We start from the raw sequence: 26901 nt of genomic DNA on the forward strand, positions 1-26901 counted from the left end.
AAATACGTGTGGCCGTGGGTGCGTTGGTTGTGTGTACAGTTTTCGGGTCTGTCCCGAGGGAGAAATGGTGTGTCAAAGCGAGGGCAGAACAAGAATCTCCCACCGGAATGTGGCTTCATGGATTTTCGCCTGGAATTTCGAGCAGAGGAAAATACAGCTTTGCAGAAGTTGCCGCTCTCTCCCTCGACCATCCCAATTTTATTAAGATCCTCCTAAGAGAACCAGAACGATGCCCCTTACCTGTTCCCGTGGAATTCCAATTTGAGTGGCCTTCGAATACCGTATGTACGACAAAGAATCTCGAAATCGACGGGACAGCTAGGTTAGAGTTTTTCCTAGTCGAATCGCGGACAAGAGATTTCGCCCGGATATTATATCGCATTATTCAAGCGATACGTGTCGGGCGTCGCTCCTTTCTAGGTTAATCGCCTCACATTTATCTCCATCTAAGGTCTACGCTGCTAAAGTTCACGTCTCAATGAACATTAATTTCACGGTTAACTTTAATTTCGAGAGAGACGCGTGTATTTCATTACCGATTCCTTCCTGGTTCTCGAGAAGCGGCTAGGGACGTTTCAGAATTGGTTTTAGTCGTAATTTGTTGGTTTGCTTCCCTTGAGGGAGAGAGAAAATTAGGAAATTGTGGTGTTTTAAATAAACAAAAGAATTACTTGCTGATTAAAGGAAAGAAGGTAATGAAATTAATTATGATACCAGGAGGTGGGAAAAACAGGTTCATGCCAAGAATATTTCAAGGTAAGAATTGTTATTTCAAATATCTTGTTTCCTATTGGCTGCATCAAAAAATGGTTTTAACGAATAATATTGCATTTGACATAATTTTATTTATTTATCTTATATTTCGAAAGAACTTGCTTCAAACAAAGTAGTTGATTGAATGAAATTACTTCGAATGACGATTTTACGTCAAGATTGAATGAAATCAAGTCAAAATTAAAAGAAGTGAATAGAATTGAATAGAATCGAGAGTAATCGAGTATAATTGAACATAATTGAGCAGAATCAGATAAAATCGAACAATATTGAGTAGAATTAAATGGGATTGAATAGAGTTTAGTTATATGTCAGTAGAATGAAGCCATAATTGAATGAAGTCGTTTGGAGTTTAACGAAATTGAACAGAATCGTACGCGATTTAATAAAATTTAACAAAACTGAATGGACTCGAATGCAATCTAATGGAATTGAACGAACTTGAAGTCGATTGAACAAAAATAAACAAAACTGTCCAAAATTGAATAGAACCCTCTAGAGCAGAATAGAACTAAACGTGACAGTGCGGACTGGCAATCGCCCGGAATTGAACGAACCGCCGCTGAAGAAAATAAAAATCGGCCCGGGCCAAAACAGCGACGATCGGTAACGGGAACTTCTCCGATCACAATGCCTTTCGTTGTCGCGTTTCTCGGCAGATTAGACCGAACAATGAAGGATCGATGGGGGCGCGCGCGAGGCATCGCGGCGCGGCGCGCGGTAGTCACGGAAAGAATGGAATTCCATAAACTGATTCGGGGGCGTCGCGACAGTTGTATGCAGCCGCTTAAATCAGCGGCACGTAGACAAGGTTGATCGTGCGTGAACAAAGCAGACGGTCGGTGTAAATCAGTCTCGGGGCCCTCTTTCTCCCTCTGTTTGGCTTGTGCGGCGCTGCCGGGATTAGAGTCTCTTCCGCCGAATGGTTCGGTTACTGAGGCCACGGAGCAAACTTGGTTCCCTTTCGACGTTTCTTTTTTCTCCGTTGATCACCGGCGGTATCGCCTATTCCGCTCTCGACGCCTTTCATCGTAGTCGTAGTCGTATCCCTCTCTCTCTCTCTCTTTGCTCTTTCGAAAAACCGTCTTTCATACGGGGGAACCCGTTAGCTCGTCGTCGCGTCGCGTCCTTTGCTATACTAGAGCACGCGTGTGGCATCGACGCGCGCGCGGCTCCGAACAGGGAGAGACCAGGGGCACAACGGGGACCTCGATTCTATCCTAACGTAATTCAGTCTCCGGAGCTTTTCGCGGAACAATGGCTAATAATTGCCGACTACTTGTACAAGAGGACGTGATGAACGCGGCAGACGGTGCCGTCTGCCCGACGAACATTGCGCACGGATAAACGTATCCGCTGAGGAAACGAAGTTTACGAAACGGGGACGAGTCTTTTGGGTATTATTCTCCTCCCTAGCTCTTTCTCTCTCTTTCCATCTCTATCCGTCTTCCTCCTTCCCCCCCCCCACCCTCCCTCTCCGTTCTTCTTGGTCTCAAAGAGCCATTGAACTGAAAGAAATAATAACTAGTTCGACCGAGTTCAACCTACACAAACGAATCGATGGAGATTATTTACTGTACAAAGAGAATCTACTAAACTTACCTCGGAAAGGCTTGGAGATAGTTTTGCGAACATTTTCACCGCTCAGAGATGTTGTCGAGAGGCTGCCGAGTGGGTGTGTTGCACGGGGTGAGGGGGGAACGCGTGGCACCAAGTTTCGGGGGATGATTGTGTAGCTGGAAACGGTGGGAAGAGCTCGTGTACACTCGACTGTCTTATAACACGGTTTTGGTGTAACACCGTGCGAAAATTGCGACGATTCTCCTTTAACACAATGTGCTTTTAACACGGTTTCTATACAGCATGATTTAGTAGACTTCGTATTCCCCTGACTTGTTATTACTTTTAATTTCCCAAGCTTTGCTTAGCAACGTTTCGATATTACACGCGACGAATTAACTGTGCTATAGGGGGTTGATTGTGAACACAGGGTGTCACAACAAAATGTACACACACTTTAGCAGCTTACTTAATTTTCACCCCTTTCAGCTTTAACCGAGTGGCTAACTTCTCGATTTTTTAAAGCGCGTATACAGGTTTTCGAACACCCTGTGTGTGCTCCATTTGTCTTCGCTTGAGAGATATAATGAATTCTGTTTGTTCTGTTTTAGCCTGTATAAATATCGGATGATGAGATACTGAATTATATTGAATGCAATTGCACGTGAGTGGACAGAATTGAATAGAGTTCAATACAGATGAACACAAACGGATACAAACAAGTACAAGTGAATAAAACTGAATTTGAACGCAGTTGAATCAAATTGAATATAATTGACCACAATTGAACGTAATTGAACAGTACAGAATATAATTGAATGCAAATGGGTCAAACTGAACTGAATTGAACAGAATTTAAGTAAATTGCAAGGAGTTGAGCGATCTTCCATCGAGTAGAATTGAACACAGTTGAATCCAATTGAATACAATTGACCACAATTGAACGTAATTGAACAGTACAGAATATAATTGAATGCAAATGGGTCAAACTGAATTGAATTGAACAGAATTTAAGTAAATTGCAAGGAGTTGAGCAATCTTCAATCGAGTAGAATTGAACACAGTTGAATTCAATTGAATATAATTGACCACAATTGAACCTAATTGAACAGAACTTACCGCATTTAAAAGGAATTGGAAAGAACCCAATCACACTAAATATAATTCCACCTAATCGACCAGAGTTGAATACAATTTCCTTTCCGTTCTGAAAGAACCATCGACCAGAAAGAAATAATAACTACTCGAACCGAGTTCAACCAGCAGAAACGAATCGGCAGACATTATTAACTGTACAAAGAGAATGTACCAAACTTCCTTTGCCCCAACTCGGCGCTACTTCCACGACCATTTCCAATGCCCGTAGCCGTTACAAAGACCGTGCAACTATCAAACGAGAGCGCGTTAAACTGGAACTGTTTTTCGCGAATAGCTCGTACACGATATCTTTCAATTTATTCCGGCGAAAATGAGGAACCGAATATCTCGTGGCTGATAGTTATCGGGGACAGCGTGTTCTTGCGGCCATAAGCGTCAAGATGGAGCTGACTCAATCATAGTTCTCGGCCGGGGGAGATACGCATCTCGGATCTATAAAAAATGAGGATAAAGGAAATTTCCAGGGCGCGCGCGATAGGTTCTCGCGCTTTGTTCGGGACCGGTTCTCCAGGGGTTTGTTTGATGCGTTTGTCCGAAATCGAGCGTGATCCTCGAGCGTGGTAACGTCCGCGAGGGTGACGGCAGTCGATACAAGCGAAAATTGGGCCGGGACAAGATGGTATTGCTCCTCTCGCCGTCGGCGAATAAGCTCTCGGGGAAAAAGTTGATATTAGATAGAAACCTCTGATTCAGAAACGAAAATGCCCGCGTTCGAGAAATCGTATCTCACGACCGGGGACCTCGATTCCTTTCGTGACCGGGAAGTTTATGCTGCTCGGAAAATTTCCAGCTCGATCGTCCACACATACACACACAGAACAGTGACACACACAAACGCAGACACACACACACAGATGCAGTTCTGCTGAGATTCCGAAAAGATTGGTAAAATTAAAATGTAGTTTAGAAACGGACGACTTGGAGTTCTGGAGGAACGTTTCCGCACTGTTTAGGACAGGTGAAGTGTGCCAGTGTAATCGATTTCACAAACTTTTAATTCACCCGGAGAAGATAGGAAATACCCGGAAACGCTGACCAACGTTCGCATAAACGAGTTTCCATTTTTCTCGGCTCGTTAGTGGGACGTTCTCGCGGTTTAAAATATACAATCAGCGAGATTGCTATGAGACGTTATGTGAAATCATATATAAATCCGCGTTATGTGGAAGAATTTCTTTCGCTTAAGTAGGTACTACGTAGTATAGTTTATTTATTGTATTCAATTGCATGGATTTTTAATTGAATTCTAATCTATTCGCCCAAATTCTATCCGAGTGTGTCCTGTAACTCTAAATGAATCTTAACGAATCCTACTTGAACCATGTTCAGTTATTCCTACTTGAACCATATTCAATTCCATTCAACTTTGCTGAAGTTGAAGGGCAAATAAGTAGAATTGCATAGAATTGAATTATAAGTCTGCAGAATTGAATGTAATTGAATTATAAGTGAGTAGAATTGGATTGTAATTGAATTATAAGTGAGTAGAATTGAATGTAATTGAATTATAAGCGAGTAGAATTGAGTTAGAAATTACTAGAACTCGATTGAAAATCAATAGATTCGAATAGAATTAAATAGAATTCAGCAGTTGTCAATCGATTTAATACTTAAGAAACTGAAATGAGACATATCATGTAGAATTAAATACAAGCTAATTAGAAATAAATAGAAGTGCGGGAAATTGAGCCAACGATATAAACCGTATTGAATAGAATTGTATATGTATAATCTAATATTAAAATTGGATGGAATTGAATGGAGTTAAGTGATAAATTAATGGAATTCTTTTACACGTAATGGTTACCGACTACAATTCATTAGAATTGAACTAGCAATTCATTGGCTACATGTATACCACAGAATAGAATATAATTGAATAATCGATAGAACGGAATCGGTTTGAACGAAGAACAATTGATTCCTAATTCAATTCTATTCAATTCTATTCAATTCTGCTGAATCCCACTGAATCCAATAGAATCCCAAATTAATCTTCAGAGAGAGAGAGAGTTGTAGGTTGAATTCGAAATTAAGTCCAGTGATAGCCGAATCAGTCAAGATCCCCAGCCGGTCTTCCCGCGTCGATAGTCCTAGACGCAAGAAGATGGACCGAAGGATGCAGCTGAATACTGTCTTATTAGCAACCATTCGAAACGGAATATCCCCTAATACCGGCGCGCCGGGGACAATTTATGCCCGCGATAAGAGATTGTACAGGAGATTGCAGAATATGTCCAGCTGGGCTTATTACTTGCACCTGCACGCGCACGCGAAGACCGATACATGCGGCTTTGCAATATGCTGCATGTGCCCGGGCGTTTCAGGGTACATGTTGCACATTCACACACCACCACCACGACCACCACCATCACCGTACACCGGTGCGGTTAGCTACATACGTCATGGTTATCGGAATGACCCACCGCGGAATAAAGCATTTCGGTTTTTAGGCATTGTTTCGCTCCGCTACCAGGAACGCGACGGGGTTGGCCGGCCCCTCGTAAAGCCAGCCCATTTTTGCTCGTTGTCGCTAAATTATCTCTTTACCGATACAGGGCGAGCCCGTTGTCTGAACAGATTATCAAAGAGTAATTATGCTCGCCCGCCATTTTTAATACTCCAGCCCCCCCCCCCCGAAACACTCGCTTCGATTGCCTCGCGTTTTTTTTCGCGGCTCACTCGCTCCGAAATTCAGACATACCTCGCAAGACACAAAATCGTGCGAATCTGATCGGAAAACAATTTAATCCTGCCTTATACAGGGTGCCCTTTAGTCTCTCGGATAAAGGCGAATATTGTGGTCTTCTTCAACTCTTATTGTGAGCTCGACAAAATTTTTACGTGCAAAATGTTATTCAATTGTAATGGTCCAGAGTAGAAAGGGGTGGTTCATTAGGTCATTTGAAGTAACCTTTTCCTTAGCGAAAAAATTATTCACGAAAAAATCGGACCAATCAGAGTGCAGCTATAGTGAACGGATCCCGGCTCGCCGACAGGTGTCGCTGTAGTCGCGTCCGTTGTAGTCGCGTTCTGGTTGGCCCGTGTCTTTCGTTAACAACTCCCTAACAAAGCCGAGGCGGACATTTTCGCGAACGAAAAAGTTACTTCGAAAAGGATCTCCGACATTTTCACCCTGTGCAGTTGAATACGGGAGCACGGACTTGTACGGAATTGAATAGGATTCAATAGATTTCTATGGAATAATGAATTATAGAATAAACCATAGAACAGAGTTAGATAGAGACGAAGAGGATTAAACGGACTTCTTTAGAATAGTATAGAATTAGATTGGAACACAGAATCACGTCTAATAAGTGCGATTCTGGCGGCTGTTTCCGCGATGTCGTTTCCCGGAGGACCGTCAAGTATGGTTCCACCGGCGCTTAATATGTTGTACAGCTTGACAACGAGCCGTTGCGGATATAAACCCGGGCACACCTCGGAAAACATCTGATACGGTTTTCCAGCTTTGCCGAGCAATTCTACGCGACGACCTTGCAATTTTCTTGCCTCGATGTTTGCGGAACACTCCCGGGCTGTTTGATCGCGGCCGCCGGAAACATATTTGCAGTGTTGATATCTCAACAATCGCTAGAAGCTGTCGTTCGCGCTCGGGAATTGTTGTCACTCCAGAAATGAGCAGACGTTGTAATCATTTTCTATCTAGCTGTCCGAGAGCAACAGCAGCGGAGGGGGCTACAATACCCATTTTCCCACCGGTTCATCGGTTCTATCAAAGAGAGAGAGAGAGGGGGAAAGGGTTGCTGCTCCTCCTCTTTCTTATTATCTCGACCCGTCGCTGTTTTTTTTTCTTTCTTTCGCCACCTTCTACCTCCCACCCGATCGAAGACACAACGATATTTTTCCGCTTTCTTGTTTCTTGTCGGCTTCGAGCACTTCGCTCTTCCTCTTCTTTTTTCCGTGCGCTTCGTCCGGTTGCAGCTTTCGCTGCTGTTCGCGCGATCCCTTTTCCACCGGGCTCTCAAATCTTATTAGCTTCTTAAGTAATTATCAGAGTTGCTACTCGTTACAGCTTCCCCGAGGGGTTTCTCGAGACCGTATAGCGTTCTACAAAGCGCGACTAGCCTGGTCATTCAACGTCTTTTCGACGGGTGATTCTTTAAATATAATGCCCCGTGGTCTTTGCAGATCTTTACAACGAAGGGAGAAGTGTGGTTCGGGACTGTTCTTCAGTTTTGGTTCTGTTCGGTTTGATACTGTTCGATGTACAGTACAGACACGCACGTTGCACAAAACGGGGCCGAAAATGCGTGTAGAAATCGAGGCGGTGTGACGAAGGACGTAACCAATCATAGTGATGCATAATGACGATCTTATAGTAGACACGAGTAGACACGAGTAGATCCGAGTAGAGTTGAATAAACTTGAATAGGCTTCACTAGACTACGAGTAGAATTGAGTAGACCTCAGTAGAATAGGAATAGAATTGAGTAGGTTTGAGTAGAACCCAAGTAGAGAATTGAGTAGAATTGAGAGTCGGCTCAAATAGAACTTCAGTAGAATTGAAGAGACTTGAGTAGGATTGAGTGCAATTGAGTACAATTGAATGTGATTGTGTGTGATTGCATATCGTCGAATTGAATTAAATAGAGCCTAGGTAGAATGGAATAGAATTGAGTAGAATTGAATAGACCTAAGTAGAATTGACGAGAATCGAGTAGACTAAAGTAGACTTGAGCAGAATGGAGTACAATTGAATATGATTTTATGTGATTGTATATTATATGCAATTGAAATGAACTGAATAACGTTCCCAGTGTGAAACTGGTGAAACTTCATAAAGTATGTTAACACTTTACCTACGGAAAGTCTATTAATAGGATTTTCAATAATTGTGCTGCGCCAAAAGAAAGCATATAGAAATTTTCTTTTACATTGCAATTTTAAATAAAACTATTAGATGACGTTATCGAGGGTGACTTGTTAGTTCACAATGAAAATTGTTGTTGCTATTGAAGGTTCCATTAAAAAATGTCTAGCCATGAACCATAGATTTTTCAAAATTATGCAATAATCACCGGTCGGTAATGTGTTAATATTTTTCCGTGAATGTGTTCCATTCGCAAAATTTTGTAAAATCGCGAGACTCCTCGGTGAACAACGTCTGACCTCGATAGAGACATAAGCGGGGCCGGTTTTTTGCCTATGTTTGCCAGTAAAATAAGCTATTGCGAGTAAGTATACACGTCGGTGTAGACACCCTGTACATCCTTCCTGGAGTTTCTCGGCCGGCTCTTCCCCGTTCCCAAGCTTCCTTTCCAGGGTTTCGGCCTGGCGTGGTTAACCTTTGGACATATTTGGCGATCAGACCTCCGGCACCTTGGCTCGCGTATCTCTCGATTTATTGCTCCTCCAGTTTCCACAACTTTTACCGCGTACTCACCACTTTATTCTTTGTTACTTATCTTTGTTTCCCTCTTCCCGCGCCGCGCAAAGCCCGCGCGAACTTCTACGTGCCGGTTAACGACTTTTGAAGCGCAATAAAACGGCATCAAAAAATCGTACGTCAAATTTTTGTTGGGTCGTTGGAAAGAGCAGCCTCTCTCTCTCTCTCTCTCTCTCTCTCTCTCTCTGGGATTTAGGTCCATTCAGGTTAGCGTCGCGGAACAAACTCTTCGAGTTTCCTAGAAACACTCGAATTTATTGAACAATTCATTGCTCTCTAGCTGGCGGCACACTCCTCATTCAAAATGCAATGAAACAATGAGAAAAAATCGTACATGAATGTTCGTAGTCTTAATTTAAAGAGAAGACTTTAATTTTGAGATCCAGCTTGGTTTGAACAGAGGAAAAAATTGTTTAAACTCCGTGGAGATGCCTGAGCTTGTAGAATGCTACGTTCACTGTATAGCTAACGTTGATGGAACACTTTCCTCGTAGGATGCAATAAAACGGTAGCAAAGAGTCCTACGTTAAGTTTTAGGGACCAAGCGTAAGGAGAAGATTTCAATCTTTAAATCTGTGGTAGTTCAAATCGCCGAGAAAAATTTTTTAAATTCTTCAGAGACTTCTGAACTGTTTTGTTATTGATTTATTTACTTGCAGTTTATTTTAACGTGGTTGCATTAACAGAGCGAGGTGATTGCGCTTGATTATAATATATTTGGCATGTAATTTATACAAAGGCCTCTGGTTAACATTGACATTAGGATAAGAGACAATAGTATGAAATTATAACAGTTTGTATAGATTATAGATCGATGGATTTAAAGAAGAGGAGGACTTGAACTTGTACGAGACTATCTTTGTTAAATTAGAATTGAGAAATAAATTATAAATAAGTAAAATTTAATTGAATATAATTGTATTATTGATAAATTAGTAGAATTTAAAGGAATAACGTTATCAATCAATAGAATAGAATATAATTCGATTGTGGATCAGCAGAATTGAACAGAATATAATTAAATTATCAATCAACAGAATTGAATAGGATGCAATTAAATTGTAAATCGGAAGAATCTAATACAATAGAATTGAATTATAAATCAACAGAATTGAACAGAATTGTATTATAAATTAGTCGAATTCAGTTCAGCAGGATTGAATTATAAATCACTATTGTCTGTGCAACGAACCGAGGCAGTGAAGCGCCAGCCTGCGATCTTTGCTAACTTATCTGAGAAGGGTAACTTCAACACTGTCGGCAGTGGCACTCGAGTGCCACCAATAGTATTGAGTTATTAATCAGTATAATTGAATTGAATAGGATTGAGTTGTACATATGTATGTATATTGATCGGTAAAATTAAATTGAATAGGATTGAGTTATATATTGATCAGGTGAGTAGAATCGAACAGGATTGAGTTATAAAATATAGAATCAAATCGCGAATCAGTACACTCGAATAGAATTGAATACAATTCCAGCAGAGATAAGTAAAATCGTACGAATCTCTGAACACTGCATTTCACCCGCTATCACCAACAGTCAATTAACCAGACCGAAGCAACTCGACCAGGAGAATCGGAAAGCATGGTACACTCGTGAGCCTAACACACCGATAGCAAATGGCTGGGACCAGCTAAGTCGTCGCGGGACGTATTGAAGTGTTTTGAAGAGATGGCAGAAGAAGCAGCACCGCTGTCACAATAAAATCGCCATTATTCATGGGTGACTTGCTCGGAAAGGAGTCTAGATATAGTGACTACAGCAGTGGTAGGTAGGTATAGTGAAGAGAGTACCGCTCACGAGAGAAAACGGTGAACCATCGTCGTCGTCGTACCGAAAGCATAACAACTCAGGGTTCAGAAGAGAAAGTGGCTTGGAAAAGGAGGATGGGATCATAGGAAAGAATACGCAGACAGCGCACCGGCGACGGCGGTACGCGGCGCGGCGGCTCGATTTACATCGCGCAGATTAATGCTGAATTGACTAAACGAGCTCCGAAGCAATTGCTTGCCGGCAATAAAGTCTCGCTATGTCGACAGTTTTATTTGCTTTGGCCGTTACACGATTCCTCGTTTCACACCCGGATGCATTTTAACTGTTAGCAGCGCGCGCGCACGCTCCCGTTTTTCCCGGGGATACTTCATTTGATAAAACGCGCGGAGAGCGATTCGACGATTGCGGTTGTTCTTCCAGAAAAATCCACGTTGAAGAGCTTCTCCCCCTATCTCGCGAGAACGTGTACTCGCTAACACCGCGAATATTCCGCGAACTTTCGCCAGCAAGCCCGCGAAGAGAAAGAAACTCTCGGGCCCGGGCGAACTCTTTAAATTTCGATTCAACGGGCGGCACAATTTGCAACTTTTTAGTCCGCCGCACCCGGAACCGTAATTTTACGTGCCGCTGGGTAAAGGGTTCGCACGCCGAGTCCCGGTTGCGGGGTCGCGCAAGTCGGGAAATCCCGGTCGATATCGGTTCGAATTGATTTCTTCGGCGATCCGCACGGAGGATCTTCACTCTCAAGGGATTAAATGAAATCTGAGAGGACGCACTTTGAGATAGATTTAATGAAAACAGGATCGTGTTTGGTGGAGCATTGGGGAAAATTGATCGCTTGATTTCAGAAATATTTTAAGGGTAGTACTTTAGGGGTTGCTTTCAATTAATTTTTCAATGCTTTCCCGCAGGACTTTTTTCACTTCCTAAGGCGCACATGATAGCTGAGGGAGCGCACTTTATTATAAAATCATATCGATTCAGCAGAGATTGTGGAAACTCGAATGTTTTGAGATTGAATATGATTTAAGGGCAGGGTTTGCTTCGAATTAATTTTGCATTTCCCGTTGGAATTTGTGAATTTTTAAGGGCACTAACTGTTACTAGAAGACCAGTCTTTATCATATAGATCAGTTAAAAGATATTGCACGTAAAAGTTTGAGCTCTTTGTAATAGATCCTTTTATTTTTGTAAAAAATGGTAATAATTTATTTAATTTAAAAATTGCTGCGAGAAAGCAGGTTTATAATTATGTAAATATTCTTTCAATTAGTTTTAAGTTTCTCAGAATATGTCCAGAAAATAACAATTAGCCGAAATAGTTACCAGGAAAAATTTCAGACTATCTAATCAGCGAAATAGCCAGTCAAAATCACATTGAATTAACGTAGTGTAATTCGAAACAATTTACATATCTCGCCGAAATCGTTGAAATAAAAAATAACTGCTCAACGTTACCCCGCACAGAGATGAATTTGTCCGGGAACTACATTTTCTTGGTAGCTCCAGTCCTATTAATTTGTAAATCGAGACTGTAACCGTGCGCCCGGTACAAACGAGCTTCCATCGTTTATTTAGCAGCACGTATCGGGAAAATATAGCCTGATCCATTTCTGTGAGAAAATGCTTTATTCTCACTTTCCCCATAAATCTTCCACGCGAGTGACCAGTTCTGTTTAACTCTCCCTTACACGCATATTTCTCAATTACATCATCTACAGTCTACTTCATTTGAAAGACACACAACGTCCATTTGCATTGGACGCCGCGCCGCCGGACGCCATCACTACTTCAATAGTATTGTTATCTACAAGGTGGACCACGAAAACCAAACACCATTCTCATAATTATTTTATTTTAGATAGGTAACATTTATCAACATATTCGTGACAGTTTCCTGATTAAAACGTGACATTGTTTGATGCATATTTGTTTGTTTAATTCACGATTTAGTGGAACCTTGACTATCCGACCTGGTCAGTGAAACGTGTGCTAGTTTCTACGAATTTGTGCATTGAATTTTTGTACATCTAATCACACTGCAATGCCCATGAACATAAATTAATAAATATAAACTTTACATAAATGAATATTAGTATAAAAATCCAGTGAAATCTGAATAAATTAAATCCTGTTATTACTATCCAAGAGTAAGTATACATCGGTTTCCTGTAGGACTTAGTAGATCTATCGTTAAATACCAACAGATTATTTTGTTGTTATTTTCTTTGCCTATGTGACTTTTCATTCCCTCCTTAGAACCACGTGTTCTAACTACCTCTCTCTTCGCTACCTAGTGGCGACTCGGAGGTGAAAGAGACATCGGGGCTAGTCCACGACTACCTCTCTCTTTCCTAGCTAGTGGCGACCCGGTGATGAAACAGGCATTGGCTAGTCCACGACAAATCCCGTTCACACGAACAAACCTCGGGCACGTCTTATCCGCCAGCCCTCGGCTCGTAACAATTTTATTTGTCCGTTATCCACGCACAGTGTGCACAAACATAAACAAATCCGTAATAAAGCCCACGCTCTCGGTTTTCGTTCGCGCCCTCAAGCATCAGAAACCCGCCTCGCGAATCCGGGATGATCCCATATTAACGAACAAGCCAGAAAAAGTTCGAGCAGCATCTAAAAGAATGCTCCAGCTATAGTAATTAAAGGAGTCGTTACCGTCGACGATGAGCCGAGCAAGGGAAAACATTAACGGCTTGTTACTTCGGTTAATCACGTATGGAAATATTTAGCGAGACGACGCGTGAGAATAGACGGAGGGCCACTCGACACAGAAACGCGAAATCTGAGAACCGAACAACCCGCGAGTGGGCAGATGTGACAGAAGTGCGAATGGATCCGGGAAAGGAAGATGGCACTGGATGATAGGAGAAGACGAAAAGGAGAGAAAGAGAGAGAGAGCGAAAGGAAAAAAAGAAGAGTTAACGATGACGGTAATACCTTTCGTATAATCCTTTGCCGAGGGATTTAGGTCAGGAATCTTTAATCTTCGTTGAAAGAAAATTCTAGAGGCCCGCGAACGGGAAAGATGTAAAAAAAGCGCCGCGGTGAAAAAATCCGCGACAGCCGCAAAGGAAGAAAGTGGAGAAAGAGAAAAGCGCGGGAAAATATGCGTGGGAAGAAATCAGATCAACGATTAAGTTGATCTCTCCTCATCATTCACCGAGTTTTCGATGATCGTTTGTCTCCTCGAGCGCGGGATTCCTCGAGAGTGAGGTTCGTAAAATTTCGAGTGAAATAATTTTCAATATATAAACGGCGGCGAAAGCTGGAATTTTCGGCATTGTCCGGCTACTTTTACTTTCAGCATTCAGGCCGAAAGTGGCCGGCTAAAACGGTTTTCATTCAGCCCGATCGTAAAGCCGATTCGTATCGCGAATTTCGTGTAAAGTGAACTTGGAATCGTGGCGCGCGCGGTCGCATTCGCCGCGATTGCTCGTGCGGAAACGCGTGCCGGATTTTTTATGGTGCTTTCGAGATCCACGGGAAATCGGACGATTAATGGGAATGATCGAGAGGAATTTTATTTCGGTACTTTCCTTGCATTTTTAATAGCATCGTGGCTCGATAAATGCGAAAAATTTCGGCGCTACGTGTTAGATGCGTCGTACGCAGACGTTATTTCATGAAAAAATTAGTGGAAACGTTCAGGTTTTCTGTATTGAACTTTTATGAACATGTCCGGGCGACTTTTCCGATTAAAATGATACCAAACACGATACGGTTTGGACCGTATTTACTCGTTTAATCCACGATTTAGTAGGATTATACGTACGACATCTGAAGTCTGGAGGAATCTAATTTAAAGTTATGGGACTGTGTCCATATTTGTTAGTGGTTTACCGGGAGCACATCTTAAACTTTTAATAAATTGTTGTGTAAAACACTTAAAAATCGGGGAATATTGGTGAAGCGTATAAAGATACGCGAAATTGATGTTTCAGTAACTTCTTATAAGAATTTTTTATCTTTTCATGGCGTAAATAAAAGCACGAGAACCGCGCGTGTTATCGTAACCTCTTTTTCAACTTTGCAAGAGCAGAAATATTACGATGAAAATTGGGGATACGTTCTCGAGAGTATCTTGAAACTAAGGGCATAGACATGCTGCAAATTAATTGTTCAACATTTCATTCGGAATATAAATATTTTATCGTTAATTATTCTATTCCAGAAAACTCTGAAAGGTTAATTTATGATAAATTGTGATTTGACGAAAATGAAGTTATCACGTTATCGGTGAGTTCCATGTGATTTAACGTGATGTAAGGATACGAGGCAGATTCAAATTAATTTTTCATCGCGTTTTCGCGTCGTAAAGTCCTCAAAATTCGTACTTTATGACAGAATCGTTTAGGTTTGCCGGAAATTGCGATGTTACGTCGAAAATTGAAGTCTATCAATGCGTCCAGGAAATATGGTATAAGGGAATGGGATTTCTAAGGACATGAAATTGATTTTTCAGTGATTTTCCAATTTTTGAACTTTTGTGGTTTGTAAATGAGAGCCACGAAATCGTACTTTCTGGTAGATTCAGTTACGTTTGCAGAAAATAACGATGTTATGTCAAAAAATAAGAGGAACCTATTCGTAGTAGCAGGTAACATGATTTGCGGACACAGGATTGCTTCAAGTTCCCTTTTCAGAACTTCTACATAGCTATTTTTGAACTTTTGAGGTTTCGAAGAAAGTTACAAGATCACATACCGTGTGATCAATTTATTTAGGTTTGCAGAATGGTACTGTGCACCAGTCAAATAAATAATATTTTTATTTTACTTCACCAGTCCTTCTTAACAGGGACCAAAAATAACAGTTATTCTAAAATTTTCTACGATAAAAATCATTAATATAAATTTGATTATTATTGAAATTTAAGATAATTTACACAAAATATAAAGAAAAAAAATTCGAAGGACAAAATGATTAAGAAATATCGATTTTTATACTTTTTGGTTACAAATAACAGTTATAATTGTTTAAAAAATTGGATCCTCCTCGATAACTGTTATCGATGAAGAAAACTGTTTCGAATGCTCAAAGCAATCTCGAAATTTATTTGACCTATTTGACCTATGACCTTTCTTCTTTTTGGTTATAACAGTTATGGTCCCTGCTTCTTAACTCTTTTCACGTAAAATCATTTGGAAATATACATGTTAGAAACTCTTGAAAATTTTAATAATGCTACAGCTATATTCCACAGTGTATGTACAAGCCTATCGACAAATGTTGAAGGTTATTCAACATTTGTCCGCCGAAAAGTCAGACCGACAGTAAGCAGACCAATTAAAATTTCCGGTTCGCGTGCATTGATCCGAAACAAGGTGCACTTTAACAATGAATCACTGCGTGATACGGAACAGTATCGGCGTGCCATCCGTCCCTTTGATAAACCGCTCTGCAGTGTTGCCAAAACGCGCGATAATTTTTACAAGAAGTCCCGACAATCGGAACTGTATTTATTCAACTTAAATGCCAAGTCTTCTCATTACGAGAAACAAAGTGTAATTTTTTAAACATTTCTGAGCATTTTGCTACAGGTATTACAGTAGGGAAAACATTTTTTTAACGTTTCTAAAATCACTACAATGGAAACTGAACCAACACGCTTCGAGTCGGTACAGCAGGATTCACTTTCGAGGATAGCAAATCGTGAAATTTTCAAAATGTTTTCCAGCGGAGCTGTGGGCCGTAATTTTCCGAAACTTTTTGGACATTCTGCGACACAACATTCTACATGGTAGAAAACATTTTTTCCCATTCGTAAAATTGTTCTGTTGAATAATAAACAAAAGCATGCGTTTCGAGCCGATACGACAAGCTCCAGTTATAAAGATCGTAACTTATGTGACATTCCGAATTTTCGTTTAAAAATCCGCGCGCCATAAATATTTTTAAACATTCATGGCAAATTGCTACACACTTCGTAAAGTGGAACAAAGTTCTCCAGTTTGAAAATATGGTGCCCATCGAAATCTGCAGAAGTTAGTAACTGCGTATCGCGGTTCGAAGGAACATCTGCGTTAAAATAAATAAATTAATTTCTGTCGTCACGGATTATGTTTACCGGGTCGCAATCACTCAGACAAAATATTACATCCGTCGGATTTACATTCGCGGTGCGCTAAATTGACGACCAGCGCAGAGAGTGAGAGAGAGAGAGAGAGAGAGAGGAAGAAAGAGTGAGAGGAGAGTGAGAGCGAACTTTGTTGACACGGAGGGCAGTCCGGTAGATAGCACTGAAAGAGTCGTTCGTTTATTAGTTCGGACTGCCGGCACAATTGAAGTGGAACTCCGCGTTCATCGCGTTTTCCACGAAATATTCCTACATTTTTCCCGGCATCCCCGGGGAACACGGCGAAATAGACCACGAGACGGGTCCAATATCGTCTGTCTCGCACAGATTACAGCTCTGCCGACTTATTAGGAACGCCAAATATTTTCGGTATGCTCCTTTACCCGAACCGGTCCAAGAATCCGGAATATTTCCGCAACGCGGATAATCAAGCCGTTTATTCCACCGTGATGGACACTCGTACAAGCACCCACGGCTATTTATTAGTATTCCCGGCCGTTCCGGAATCCAATTTCTTCATTTTCACCATGGCGAACCTATGCAATCATCTAATAATAGCAGAATTGTATTCAAGTTATACTTTATTTTGGGACGGACGACCATTACATTTTATACACCTTTTACATGCAGGCAGCCGCGGCTTAATTTCTAATATGAATGTCTTTTCTTATTTAATGAGCCTTATCGACAAGGTTTCCCTCAATTTTCGAAAATATATCGACGATATAAAGCCCAAAAATCTTAAAAATATAGGTGGCGCTACAGTTACGCACTGCAGTGTCGAAGATCGGTAAACAGCTCTAATTAATCAGTCAAGCAATTAATTGGATCGTAACAGTGTTTACTTCGGGTAAAAAAGCGCGAAATCTTGGAAAGAAGGCCCGCGCGTAATCACTTTTTTCCAGCGCCTGTCAGTTCGTCGAATGCGTCACACGTTCGACGTCAATCACAATGCTCGTCCCGCGCTGCACCGGGCCGGGCCGGTCGGGCCAAACAATTTTTCCGCGGCGTCGAAGGCGACAAAGAAGGGAAAGTGAACAAAAGAAACTGTCGCGCAGAGTGGTCCGGCGCTATTGAAAAAATTGTCTTTGAAAGAATCGAAAATAAAGGGAGGTTTTCATAAGGCAATATCGAGCGTTTGCCGCGATACTGGAATACTGGAGAACGCCGCGTTTCTGTTTTCTCATTTTTTTTTGTGCCCCACCCCCGTGCGCGCACGATCTTTCATTCTCAGGAAGAAAAAAAAATCTATAAAGTTCCTACGGCGGCCCTTGAGTTATTAGCTTCGGGGCGATTTTAATTTTAAATTCTCGCAAATCGCGTCTCCGCTATCGATCGTAACCGGATATCTTACTATCGGACTCTTTAAACTGGAAAATAATCCGAGCGAGAGTACAGCGGGCTCTCGTATCCGAACTGATAGGGAGACAAAGGCGTTCGGATAACGGAATTATTTGACATTTCACTCGGTCCGTATTATTAATGTAATTCACGAAATTATTCATCCCCAACTTGTGTGTGGCGAGCCATTTTGGCCCTCTAAGTTTATCATAGGGCAACTATAAACAAATGCATGTTAAATATTTGTGATCCGTCAAGTTTTATACCCAGCAGTCTTATACATCTATGTATAAAAACGAAGTCCTGACTCACTCACCTATCAACGCCCAGGCTAAACCCTTGGACCTAGAAAGCTGAAATTTTGTACAAAGGTTTCCTTCATGATCTGTACAAGGGATAAGAAAGGATATTTCGCAATTATTTCGCAATTATTTCAAAATATATCTACTAAACATAGAAATAACACCGTCGAAACCAGACCTGTGCCAAGGAAACGGTTCAGCGTGGCAACTCTTGTGACATTCATAATTTTCTTTAGGGAAACTGCGCACTCTGTTCTCTCTAATCTTCTTGGGCGTCTTGCTGCAGGTCTTTCAGATCAGAAAACAAATTTTTTACTCTTCTCAAAATCGCTATAATAAAAATAAACAAACTCGAACCGCTGCTGTATCAAGATTCAGTTTCAAAGGTTGCGACGTACGTGACTTTCGGAATTTTTTCCCGTGACACCGTAGGCCGCAGTATTTCTACACTTTTTGGGTATCTTGTTACACATCCTTCAAAGTAGAAAACATTTTTTTCTTATGGAGAATTTACTTATGGAGAATTCATAAAATTCCACTTGAAACCCTATTTAAACCTTGAAAAAACGCAACTAGAAACTCCAGTTTTTCTTTATATGTAGTAAAAATTATGTAATTAATTATGTTCAAAATTTATTAGGATTCTCTAAACAGTTACAGAGCAAAAAAATTATAAACTGTTACAAAACGTCAAATTTATCGTGTTGTCTCTCCCAATGAAGTCTCAGTGAAGTCTCAGTGTATCAACTCCGAATTTAGAAAGTGGAAACTCGGAAGATTCGAGTTCTCGCGAGTAGCGATATTGACTGTTTTACCATGTGCAATAATGCTGTGCGTAAATAGATGTTCCCGAATCCTCTCATAACATTCCGGGGCTTTGACTCCGTTAGTTGGTCCAATACCCCACGCAATACCTTTCGTATTCTCGTGCGAAGCGAATCGAAATGAGAAAAGTTTTTGCCGTGTAATAAGCGACATATCCAACGGGTTCTCCGCTTCGCTTCGCTCCGCTCCGCTCAGCTCAGCTCAGCTCACCTTCGCTCCGCTCTGCTTTGCGTTTTCTGCTTCGGAATTAACGCCACGGAGTAGGAGGACGTAGCGTTAGAAATAATAAAAGGAACAAAAGCGGGGAACGGATTCCGAGATAGGAACCGTCCCGTTGTAAACTCTAACGATGCCTTTCGATAAGTTCGGCCACCTAACGAAATTCCTGCGCTTCGATCCCCTCGGCTTAGCTCTCGTGCTATACACTTCTTTTCTTTCGAAACTGTTCTTATCCAAGGCGAATTTCAAACTTCCCTGATCATGGGAGTGCTCCGGTGCGATAGGATTTTAGGCTTTCTGCGAATTTTTTTATCAAAATTCATGCAACACTTTCATTTACATTTCTAACAAAATTCTGTATCATGTGCTACATCCCAAAACCAAACATTTTGCTACAGGTCTTATATGTAGTACAGAACTTTTGTAAGTTATGTACATGTACATTACAAACATTTTATGTATGAATCTACATGAATAAATAAACACAATGTAATAAAAAAAATATCTGCGTATATATTTATTGAACCACCGACTTCTCCCGAACGTCCGACTTGTCGTTGACTTGTACTACTGAATTTCGTGCCACCTCCTTCGATATCATGTTCTTCTAATACAAAATTCAATTTTCGAGATTTTCGAAAATTTTCGCCAATTTTCGAGCGTCTGACTTGCCGTTGACTTGTACTACTGAAATTCGTGCCACCTCCTGCGACATCATGTTCTCCTAATACAAAGTCCAATTTTCGAGATTTTCGAAATTTTTCGAGCGTCTGACTTATCGTTGACTTGTACTACTGAATTTAGTGCCACCTCCTGCGACATCATGTTCTCCTAATACAAATTCCAATTTTCGAGATTTTCGAAATTTTTCGAGCGTCTGACTTGCCGTTGACTTGTACTACTGAATTTAGTGCCACCTCCTGCGACATCATGTTCTCCTAATACAAATTCCAATTTTCGAGATTTTCGAAATTTTTCGAGCGTCTGACTTGCCGTTGACTTGTACTACTGAATTTAGTGCCACCTCCTGCGACATCATGTTCTCCTAATACAAAGTCCAATTTTCGAGATTTTCGAAATTTTTCGAGCGTCTGACTTATCGTTGACTTGTACTACTGAAATTCGTGCCACCTCCTTCGATATCATGTGCTCCTAATACAAAACTCAATTTTCGAGATTTTCGAAATTTTTCGAGCGTCTGACTTATCGTTGACTTGTACTACTGAAATTCGTGCCACCTCCTTCGATATCATGTTCTCCTAATACAAATCTCAATTTTCGAGATTTTCGACAATTTTCGCCAATTTTCGACCGTCTGGCTTGTGGTTGGGTTGTACTACTGAATTTCGAATACCTCCTTCGATATCATGTGCTCCTAATACAAAACTCAATTTTCGAGATTTTCGAAAATTTTTTAGCGTCTGACTTGTCGTTGATTTGCACTACTGAATTTTCGAAATTTTCGAAAATCTCAAAAATTGAGTTTTGTATTAGGAGAATATGATATCGAAGGAGGTGGCACTAAATTCAGTAGTACAAGTCAACGATAAGTCAGACACTCGAAAAATTTCGAAAATCTCGAAAATTGGACTTTGTATTAGGAGAACATGATGTCGCAGGAGGTGGCACTAAATTCAGTAGTACAAGTCAACGATAAGTCAGACGCTCGAAAAATTTCGAAAATCTCCAAAATTGGACTTTGTATTAGGAGAACATGATGTCGCAGGAGGTGGCACTAAATTCAGTAGTACAAGTCAACGATAAGTCAGACGCTCGAAAAATTTCGAAAATCTCGAAAATTGAGTTTTGTATTAGGAGCACATGATATCGAAGGAGGTGGCACGAATTTCAGTAGTACAAGTCAACGATAAGTCAGACGCTCGAAAAATTTCGAAAATCTCGAAAATTGGACTTTGTATTAGGAGAACATGATGTCGCAGGAGGTGGCACTAAATTCAGTAGTACAAGTCAACGGCAAGTCAGACGCTCGAAAAATTTCGAAAATCTCGAAAATTGGAATTTGTATTAGGAGAACATGATGTCGCAGGAGGTGGCACTAAATTCAGTAGTACAAGTCAACGGCAAGTCAGACGCTCGAAAAATTTCGAAAATCTCGAAAATTGGAATTTGTATTAGGAGAACATGATGTCGCAGGAGGTGGCACTAAATTCAGTAGTACAAGTCAACGATAAGTCAGACGCTCGAAAAATTTCGAAAATCTCGAAAATTGGACTTTGTATTAGGAGAACATGATGTCGCAGGAGGTGGCACTAAATTCAGTAGTACAAGTCAACGACAAGTCAGTCGGTCGAAAATTGGCGAAAATTTTCGAAAATCTCAAAAATTGAGTTTTGTATTAGGAGAACATGATATCGAAGGAGGTGGCAGGAATTTCAGTAGTACAAGTCAACGACAAGTCAGACGGCCGAAAAATGTTTGTCTAATTTAAGATGTTAATCTAATTCTACTATCGAATAGTTATGTACAGGGTGATGAAATGAGAACACATTAACTGTTGTAGCTAATATTCTTTATTTTTTACTAAACAAATGACAATATTAAATTACAATATTAAACATAATGTATCGTGGTGAGATGAGAAGAATGTTCCTGGCAGGAATGCGGTGACGTATGTATGGAATGTGTATCCGATTGAATCTGAGCGTGCGAATCGGCAGATGTAGTGATAGTACGAAACATGCAGTGTAGAACAAAATAGAGTCTTAGACAATCAAAAATATTCAGTTCTTGATAATACGCCTGAATCCGCGAACTATCAGCAACATGGGGCGTGACACTGAAATAGTACGGGGCTCTTAGAGCCCCTCAAGGTATAGTCAGAAAAGTTCATAAGGTGCAATGTCTAAGGGGGTGGACTAGTTTCCAGAATTGCAAGGGTTCGGGATGTTCCTTCTCATTTCTCGATAATACAAGGATGGGATTTTTCAGTAGTCAAAAGCGCTAGATTAAAGATCAAACTAGGCTGCGATCGCCCTCGAAAGTCCTAGTTTTACATTTACGAGGAGGAAAATTTGCATTAATTGACAGCGTAATTTGCATCATTCTGAAGCATAAAGCTGCGCGTGTAGCTATTTTCATAAAGCTGCGACAGCTACATGCTGCCGAATAATGCAAATTAAGCCCCGTATACGTAAAAATAGGACTTTTGAGTGCGATCGCGGCCTAGATTCATCTTTTATCTAGCGCTTTTGTCTACTGAAAAACCCCATCTTTGTAGAGGGTCTTTCAACAAGAGGTTTCATTTTAAATTTCGCACCACCTTCGAACTATCAACATTCTACTGTCATTGTGATATCATTCGACAAGTAAAAACCAGGAGGTTTTTAGATATCTATCGATTAACACTCGCACAAGGAATTGAAATAGTGAAAATTCGCGGACACATGGTGAAAAAATGGCTCTATTGCGTGAAAAATTTCTTTGACATGTGATTTCTCAAAATGGAGACATCAATTGGCCGTCGAGATCGCGCGATTTAACGCCATTAGACTTTTTTCTTTGGGGCGATGTTAAAGATAAAGTCTACGCCAATGCTTCGGCAACGATTCAAGCACTCGAAAACAATATTAGACCGGTTATTCGCGCAACACAGCCGCAATTATGCGAAAACGTGATAAAAAATTTCATCAAAAGAATTTGTAAGAGGAGCCGAGGCGGACATTTGGCTGATATTGTGTTCCATTACTAATCTCAGAGTTTGCACTTTGAATTAAAATACAAATATGTTGATTTAAAATGACACCTCTTGTTGAAAGAGCCTATATTATTGAGAAATGAGAAGGCGCATCTCGCACCCTTGCAATCCTGGAGAGAGAGAGAGAGAGAAAAACGTGTCTGCCAACTTAAGTCTGTGTTGGGACTGAAGCAAGAATGGATATTAGTGATCTATTTGCAGAAACTAAGTTTCAGTGAAGCTGTTCGAAAAGGTTTGCTGGTTTTGAAAAAGAATTCGTCGGAGAAATGAAGGGCGATCGGGTCTAAAAACGGATGGAACCGAGAGAGCTGCAAGCGGAATGTGAAAAAAGAGATGGAGTGAGATTAAACAAGAGCCGGTCCATGTCAGCTCCTTCGACTGTAGGTGAACCTGTTACACGTTCCGGTGTGGTACATGACAGCCGCCACCTGGGGAAATCCCCGATGGCAAATGTTCCACGAATACATCGATCTGGGTTATACGGGCAGTTACCTCGCGACTTCTCTTGTCTCTTTTCAGCTTTTTATTTCTCATCTTGAGAGATGTCGAGGAATCGATACAAGCTCAGGGACACTCCATTGAGAATACAGGAAATTCGCGAACCTTCTTCGCCAACGATAATACACGGTGAATTTGAAAAGTCACCGGTCCAGAATTTTTCTCGAACCAGCAACCTTCGTTTTTCCAGCTCGCATAGTTAGGGCGAATCTTCCTCTACTCCCTGTATCAATTATATCAATTTCCATCGAGCTGTCTGCTTTCAACAATTTTACTTTCGTCATGATTCTTACGGTTATTATTGCGATCTTTTTTCAGTGAATTTGTTCCCGACTTTTTCTCAGCTGTATCTTTAATTCGCCGGCTGGTTTAGTGCGTTCGAACCTTTGTCTACCTTCGATTTTCAACAAACAGTTTCACTGTGTCACATTTTCAAGTTCGGTACGTTAACAGGAGATATTGTCTCTGATGTGTCTCATGTCCCTATGACGATTCGAATAATCGAGGCTTTACCAGCATGTAATAATGTCACGTGACTGATCTGGTACTGGCAGAGAGAAAGAAAGAAAGAAAGAAATCTTTCCCTCGATCTGACGACTCTGCTCTATGGCCCGAATACTCCGTATCCATCTGACCAGTTCGGATAATCGAAGTTTCACATGATCGTGAATTAAACGAGTAAACGCGACCGCAATCCCGTCGTGTTTGGACTCATTTGAATCAGCAAAAAGTGGCAGATAGTGCTCCATTACTCCCGTCCGTCTCATCGTTATCTAAACACAGTTGTTATGCGGTTTTTCTATAACTAAAAGAAACGATGACGGGCTCGCAGACGCGTGTCGGTGTCTCGATTAGCGACCAGGAACAAAAAACGTCGGTTCCGTGGATTGTTGCCGTATTCTTCCTGCTCACCGACTCGTTATCATTCCTCTTGTCATGGGTAGAACTGATGCTGGCCCCATAATGCCGAGAAAATAGAGGAGAGGCTTCAAGGAGGTCGTTAAAGTCAGATTCTAACGGAACACAGCGTAGCCCGGAAGTTCGACCGTACAGCCAGCAGAAAACACCGAATCCAACAGGCGAGTGGAAGAAGAGTAGATACACAGAAAGATTAATTCTTCACCGTCGAGGAATTTCGAAGTCCCAATTGCGATTGCTGATTTCGCACGCGGCATTTTGCCGGCGGCGGATGTTGCGAATGTTTTTTTTTTTGTTGTTGTTTAAAGGCAATGCACACGAAAGAGTCACCGGCGGAGACAAAAGGAAATGCGGCGCAATTCACGCAACTGCAACTGCAACCGATAAAACAGAGAGAGGACTCGTCTCCGCCACGCAAAATCATTCATCCGACTTTTCCCTATTCAGTGATTCCATTTTGCTCTCGTGCATTTCTTCTTCCGCTTCATTCTTGACCTATAATCTTCTGCTCCAGCTACCTCGAATCCCGATTAACGATAAATGACAGCTACCTGATTAAAAATGCGTGTTCTTCGCGACAGATACTCCGATCACGTTTGCCGCTGATCATAGTCGAGACAGATATAATCGCTTCGACATAATTGGTCAGGTATTTATTAAGGAGATTTCTCCAACGAAATCTGAAGCTTTGAATTTACGACAATTGAGCACTCGAACGAAAGATAGAGAAACGCATTTCATGACACAGTTATTTCCATTTGGCAAGTTGCAATTTATGGAAAATTGGTATGTCATGTGCCAAATCCTAACATCCGTCTCGATTGACCCATAATCGTGACTTGAAGATTTACGGTTGTTTAAAAGCGGTTTTACAACATCTCCCATGAATATTTTTAAATGTTTGAGGTCTCGAAATGAAAGATAGAAAAAGGAACTTTGTGATAGATTAATTACAATTTGTGGAAAATTGCTATGTGATTCCACTCGATATACCCATAACCGTGACTTGAAGATTTTACGGTTGTTTAAAAGTGATTTTTCAATACTTCCCATGAAAATTTTGAATGTTTAAGGTCTCAAATGAAAGCTAGAAGAAGGAACTTTAAGATGGATGAATTGTATAATTTGTGGAAATTGCTGTACTATGTGTAACATTCACAAGTTTCCATTGATAGCCCCACGAACAAGATTGAAGGACACGGGGTAGTTTGAAATTAATTTTTCAATATTCCCCATGAAAATTTTTCAACTTTTCAGGGTGCAAATAGAAGCCAGAAGGACGTACTTTAGGATAGATTAATATCCATTTGCCTAAAATGGCGATATCACGCGCTAATTGGAGAAATCCACTAATGTGCAGCTCTATGCGACAGGGAAAGCTCCCAATGTGTTAGGCCGACTTCATAATGACTCCCTGACAGATAGTAGTATGAATTCGTCAAAGCGAATCTACCATCATCCTCTCTGAACAGCAACGCTAATAGTGCGGCTTACAATAATTATAGTTGCCATGCACCACAAAATCTGAACGATCATACACAATTACCATTAAAAAATAAATAGATGGACCACAAGAATAGACTGGAGTACGCTATTACCTAACGAGCGCCGTGCATTTTTAACATTGAATAGTTAAAGGTGCATTAAGAGTGTGAAGTGCGCTAAAATTTGCATAGTTAATACATTAACGGCCGGTGATCTCTCGAGGATAATAGTCCCGACTTTATAGCTTTCTACTCCACATGACAATAATTTACAGTGGATTCATATTATTCTATGGTATTTTTCATGGTGTAGAAATGCTGCAAAATGCTGCAAACTCAAACATCTGTGGAAGTTTTGAAAAGTTTTCTTCATGACTGAAACCACCACAGATTCAAAGATTAAAGCTTCCTGTATAAATCGACGCCTTAAAAATTTATGTACGATTTTTCCTAGTCGTTTCCCAGTCATTTCCCACTCGTCCCAGTCGAATTTGTTCGTCGTTTTTACCCTCGTAAAACAGTAAAAAGAATCGTACATCACTTTGTAAAGACTCGTTGTAAAGAGAATGCTTGAATCCTCAAATCTACGGTAGTTTCATTTACAAGAAACATTTTCGCGAGTTTTTGGAGACGTTTGAATTTGCAGAAACGGGTCTTCGAGATGAACACTGGTAGTGGCTTCAGTTTGCAAATGACTCCAGGCTTATACTAATTATTTTCACGAAATTATCACTCCCATTCACTACGAGGAACCCTTAAACCGCCAGCTGCTTCAGTGCCAATGAAAATGCGCACGTTAAACGAAAAGAAAATGTACGTTGCAC

General features: G+C 40.9%; 1 protein-coding gene across 5 annotated transcripts in view; it reads right to left on the minus strand.

Moving 5' to 3' along the window:
* Positions 1 to 26901, minus strand: part of LOC143218078 (nephrin) — a 314437-nt gene that overhangs the window by 83692 nt on the left and 203844 nt on the right. The window contains exon 1 of one of the 5 annotated variants that reach the window (XM_076443049.1): positions 241 to 2511. The exons of 3 other annotated variants lie outside the window; for them this stretch is intronic. In XM_076443049.1, coding sequence (XP_076299164.1) covers positions 241 to 382 — 142 coding nt within the window. In that variant the 5' untranslated portion in view covers positions 383 to 2511. Of the gene's footprint in view, positions 1 to 240; positions 2512 to 26901 lie in introns of those variants that run through there. One more of the 5 variants, XM_076443050.1, reaches the window with a different exon arrangement.

Source organism: Lasioglossum baleicum, chromosome 18 (genome assembly GCF_051020765.1).
Source record: "Lasioglossum baleicum chromosome 18, iyLasBale1, whole genome shotgun sequence".
NCBI lineage: Eukaryota > Metazoa > Arthropoda > Insecta > Hymenoptera > Halictidae > Lasioglossum > Lasioglossum baleicum.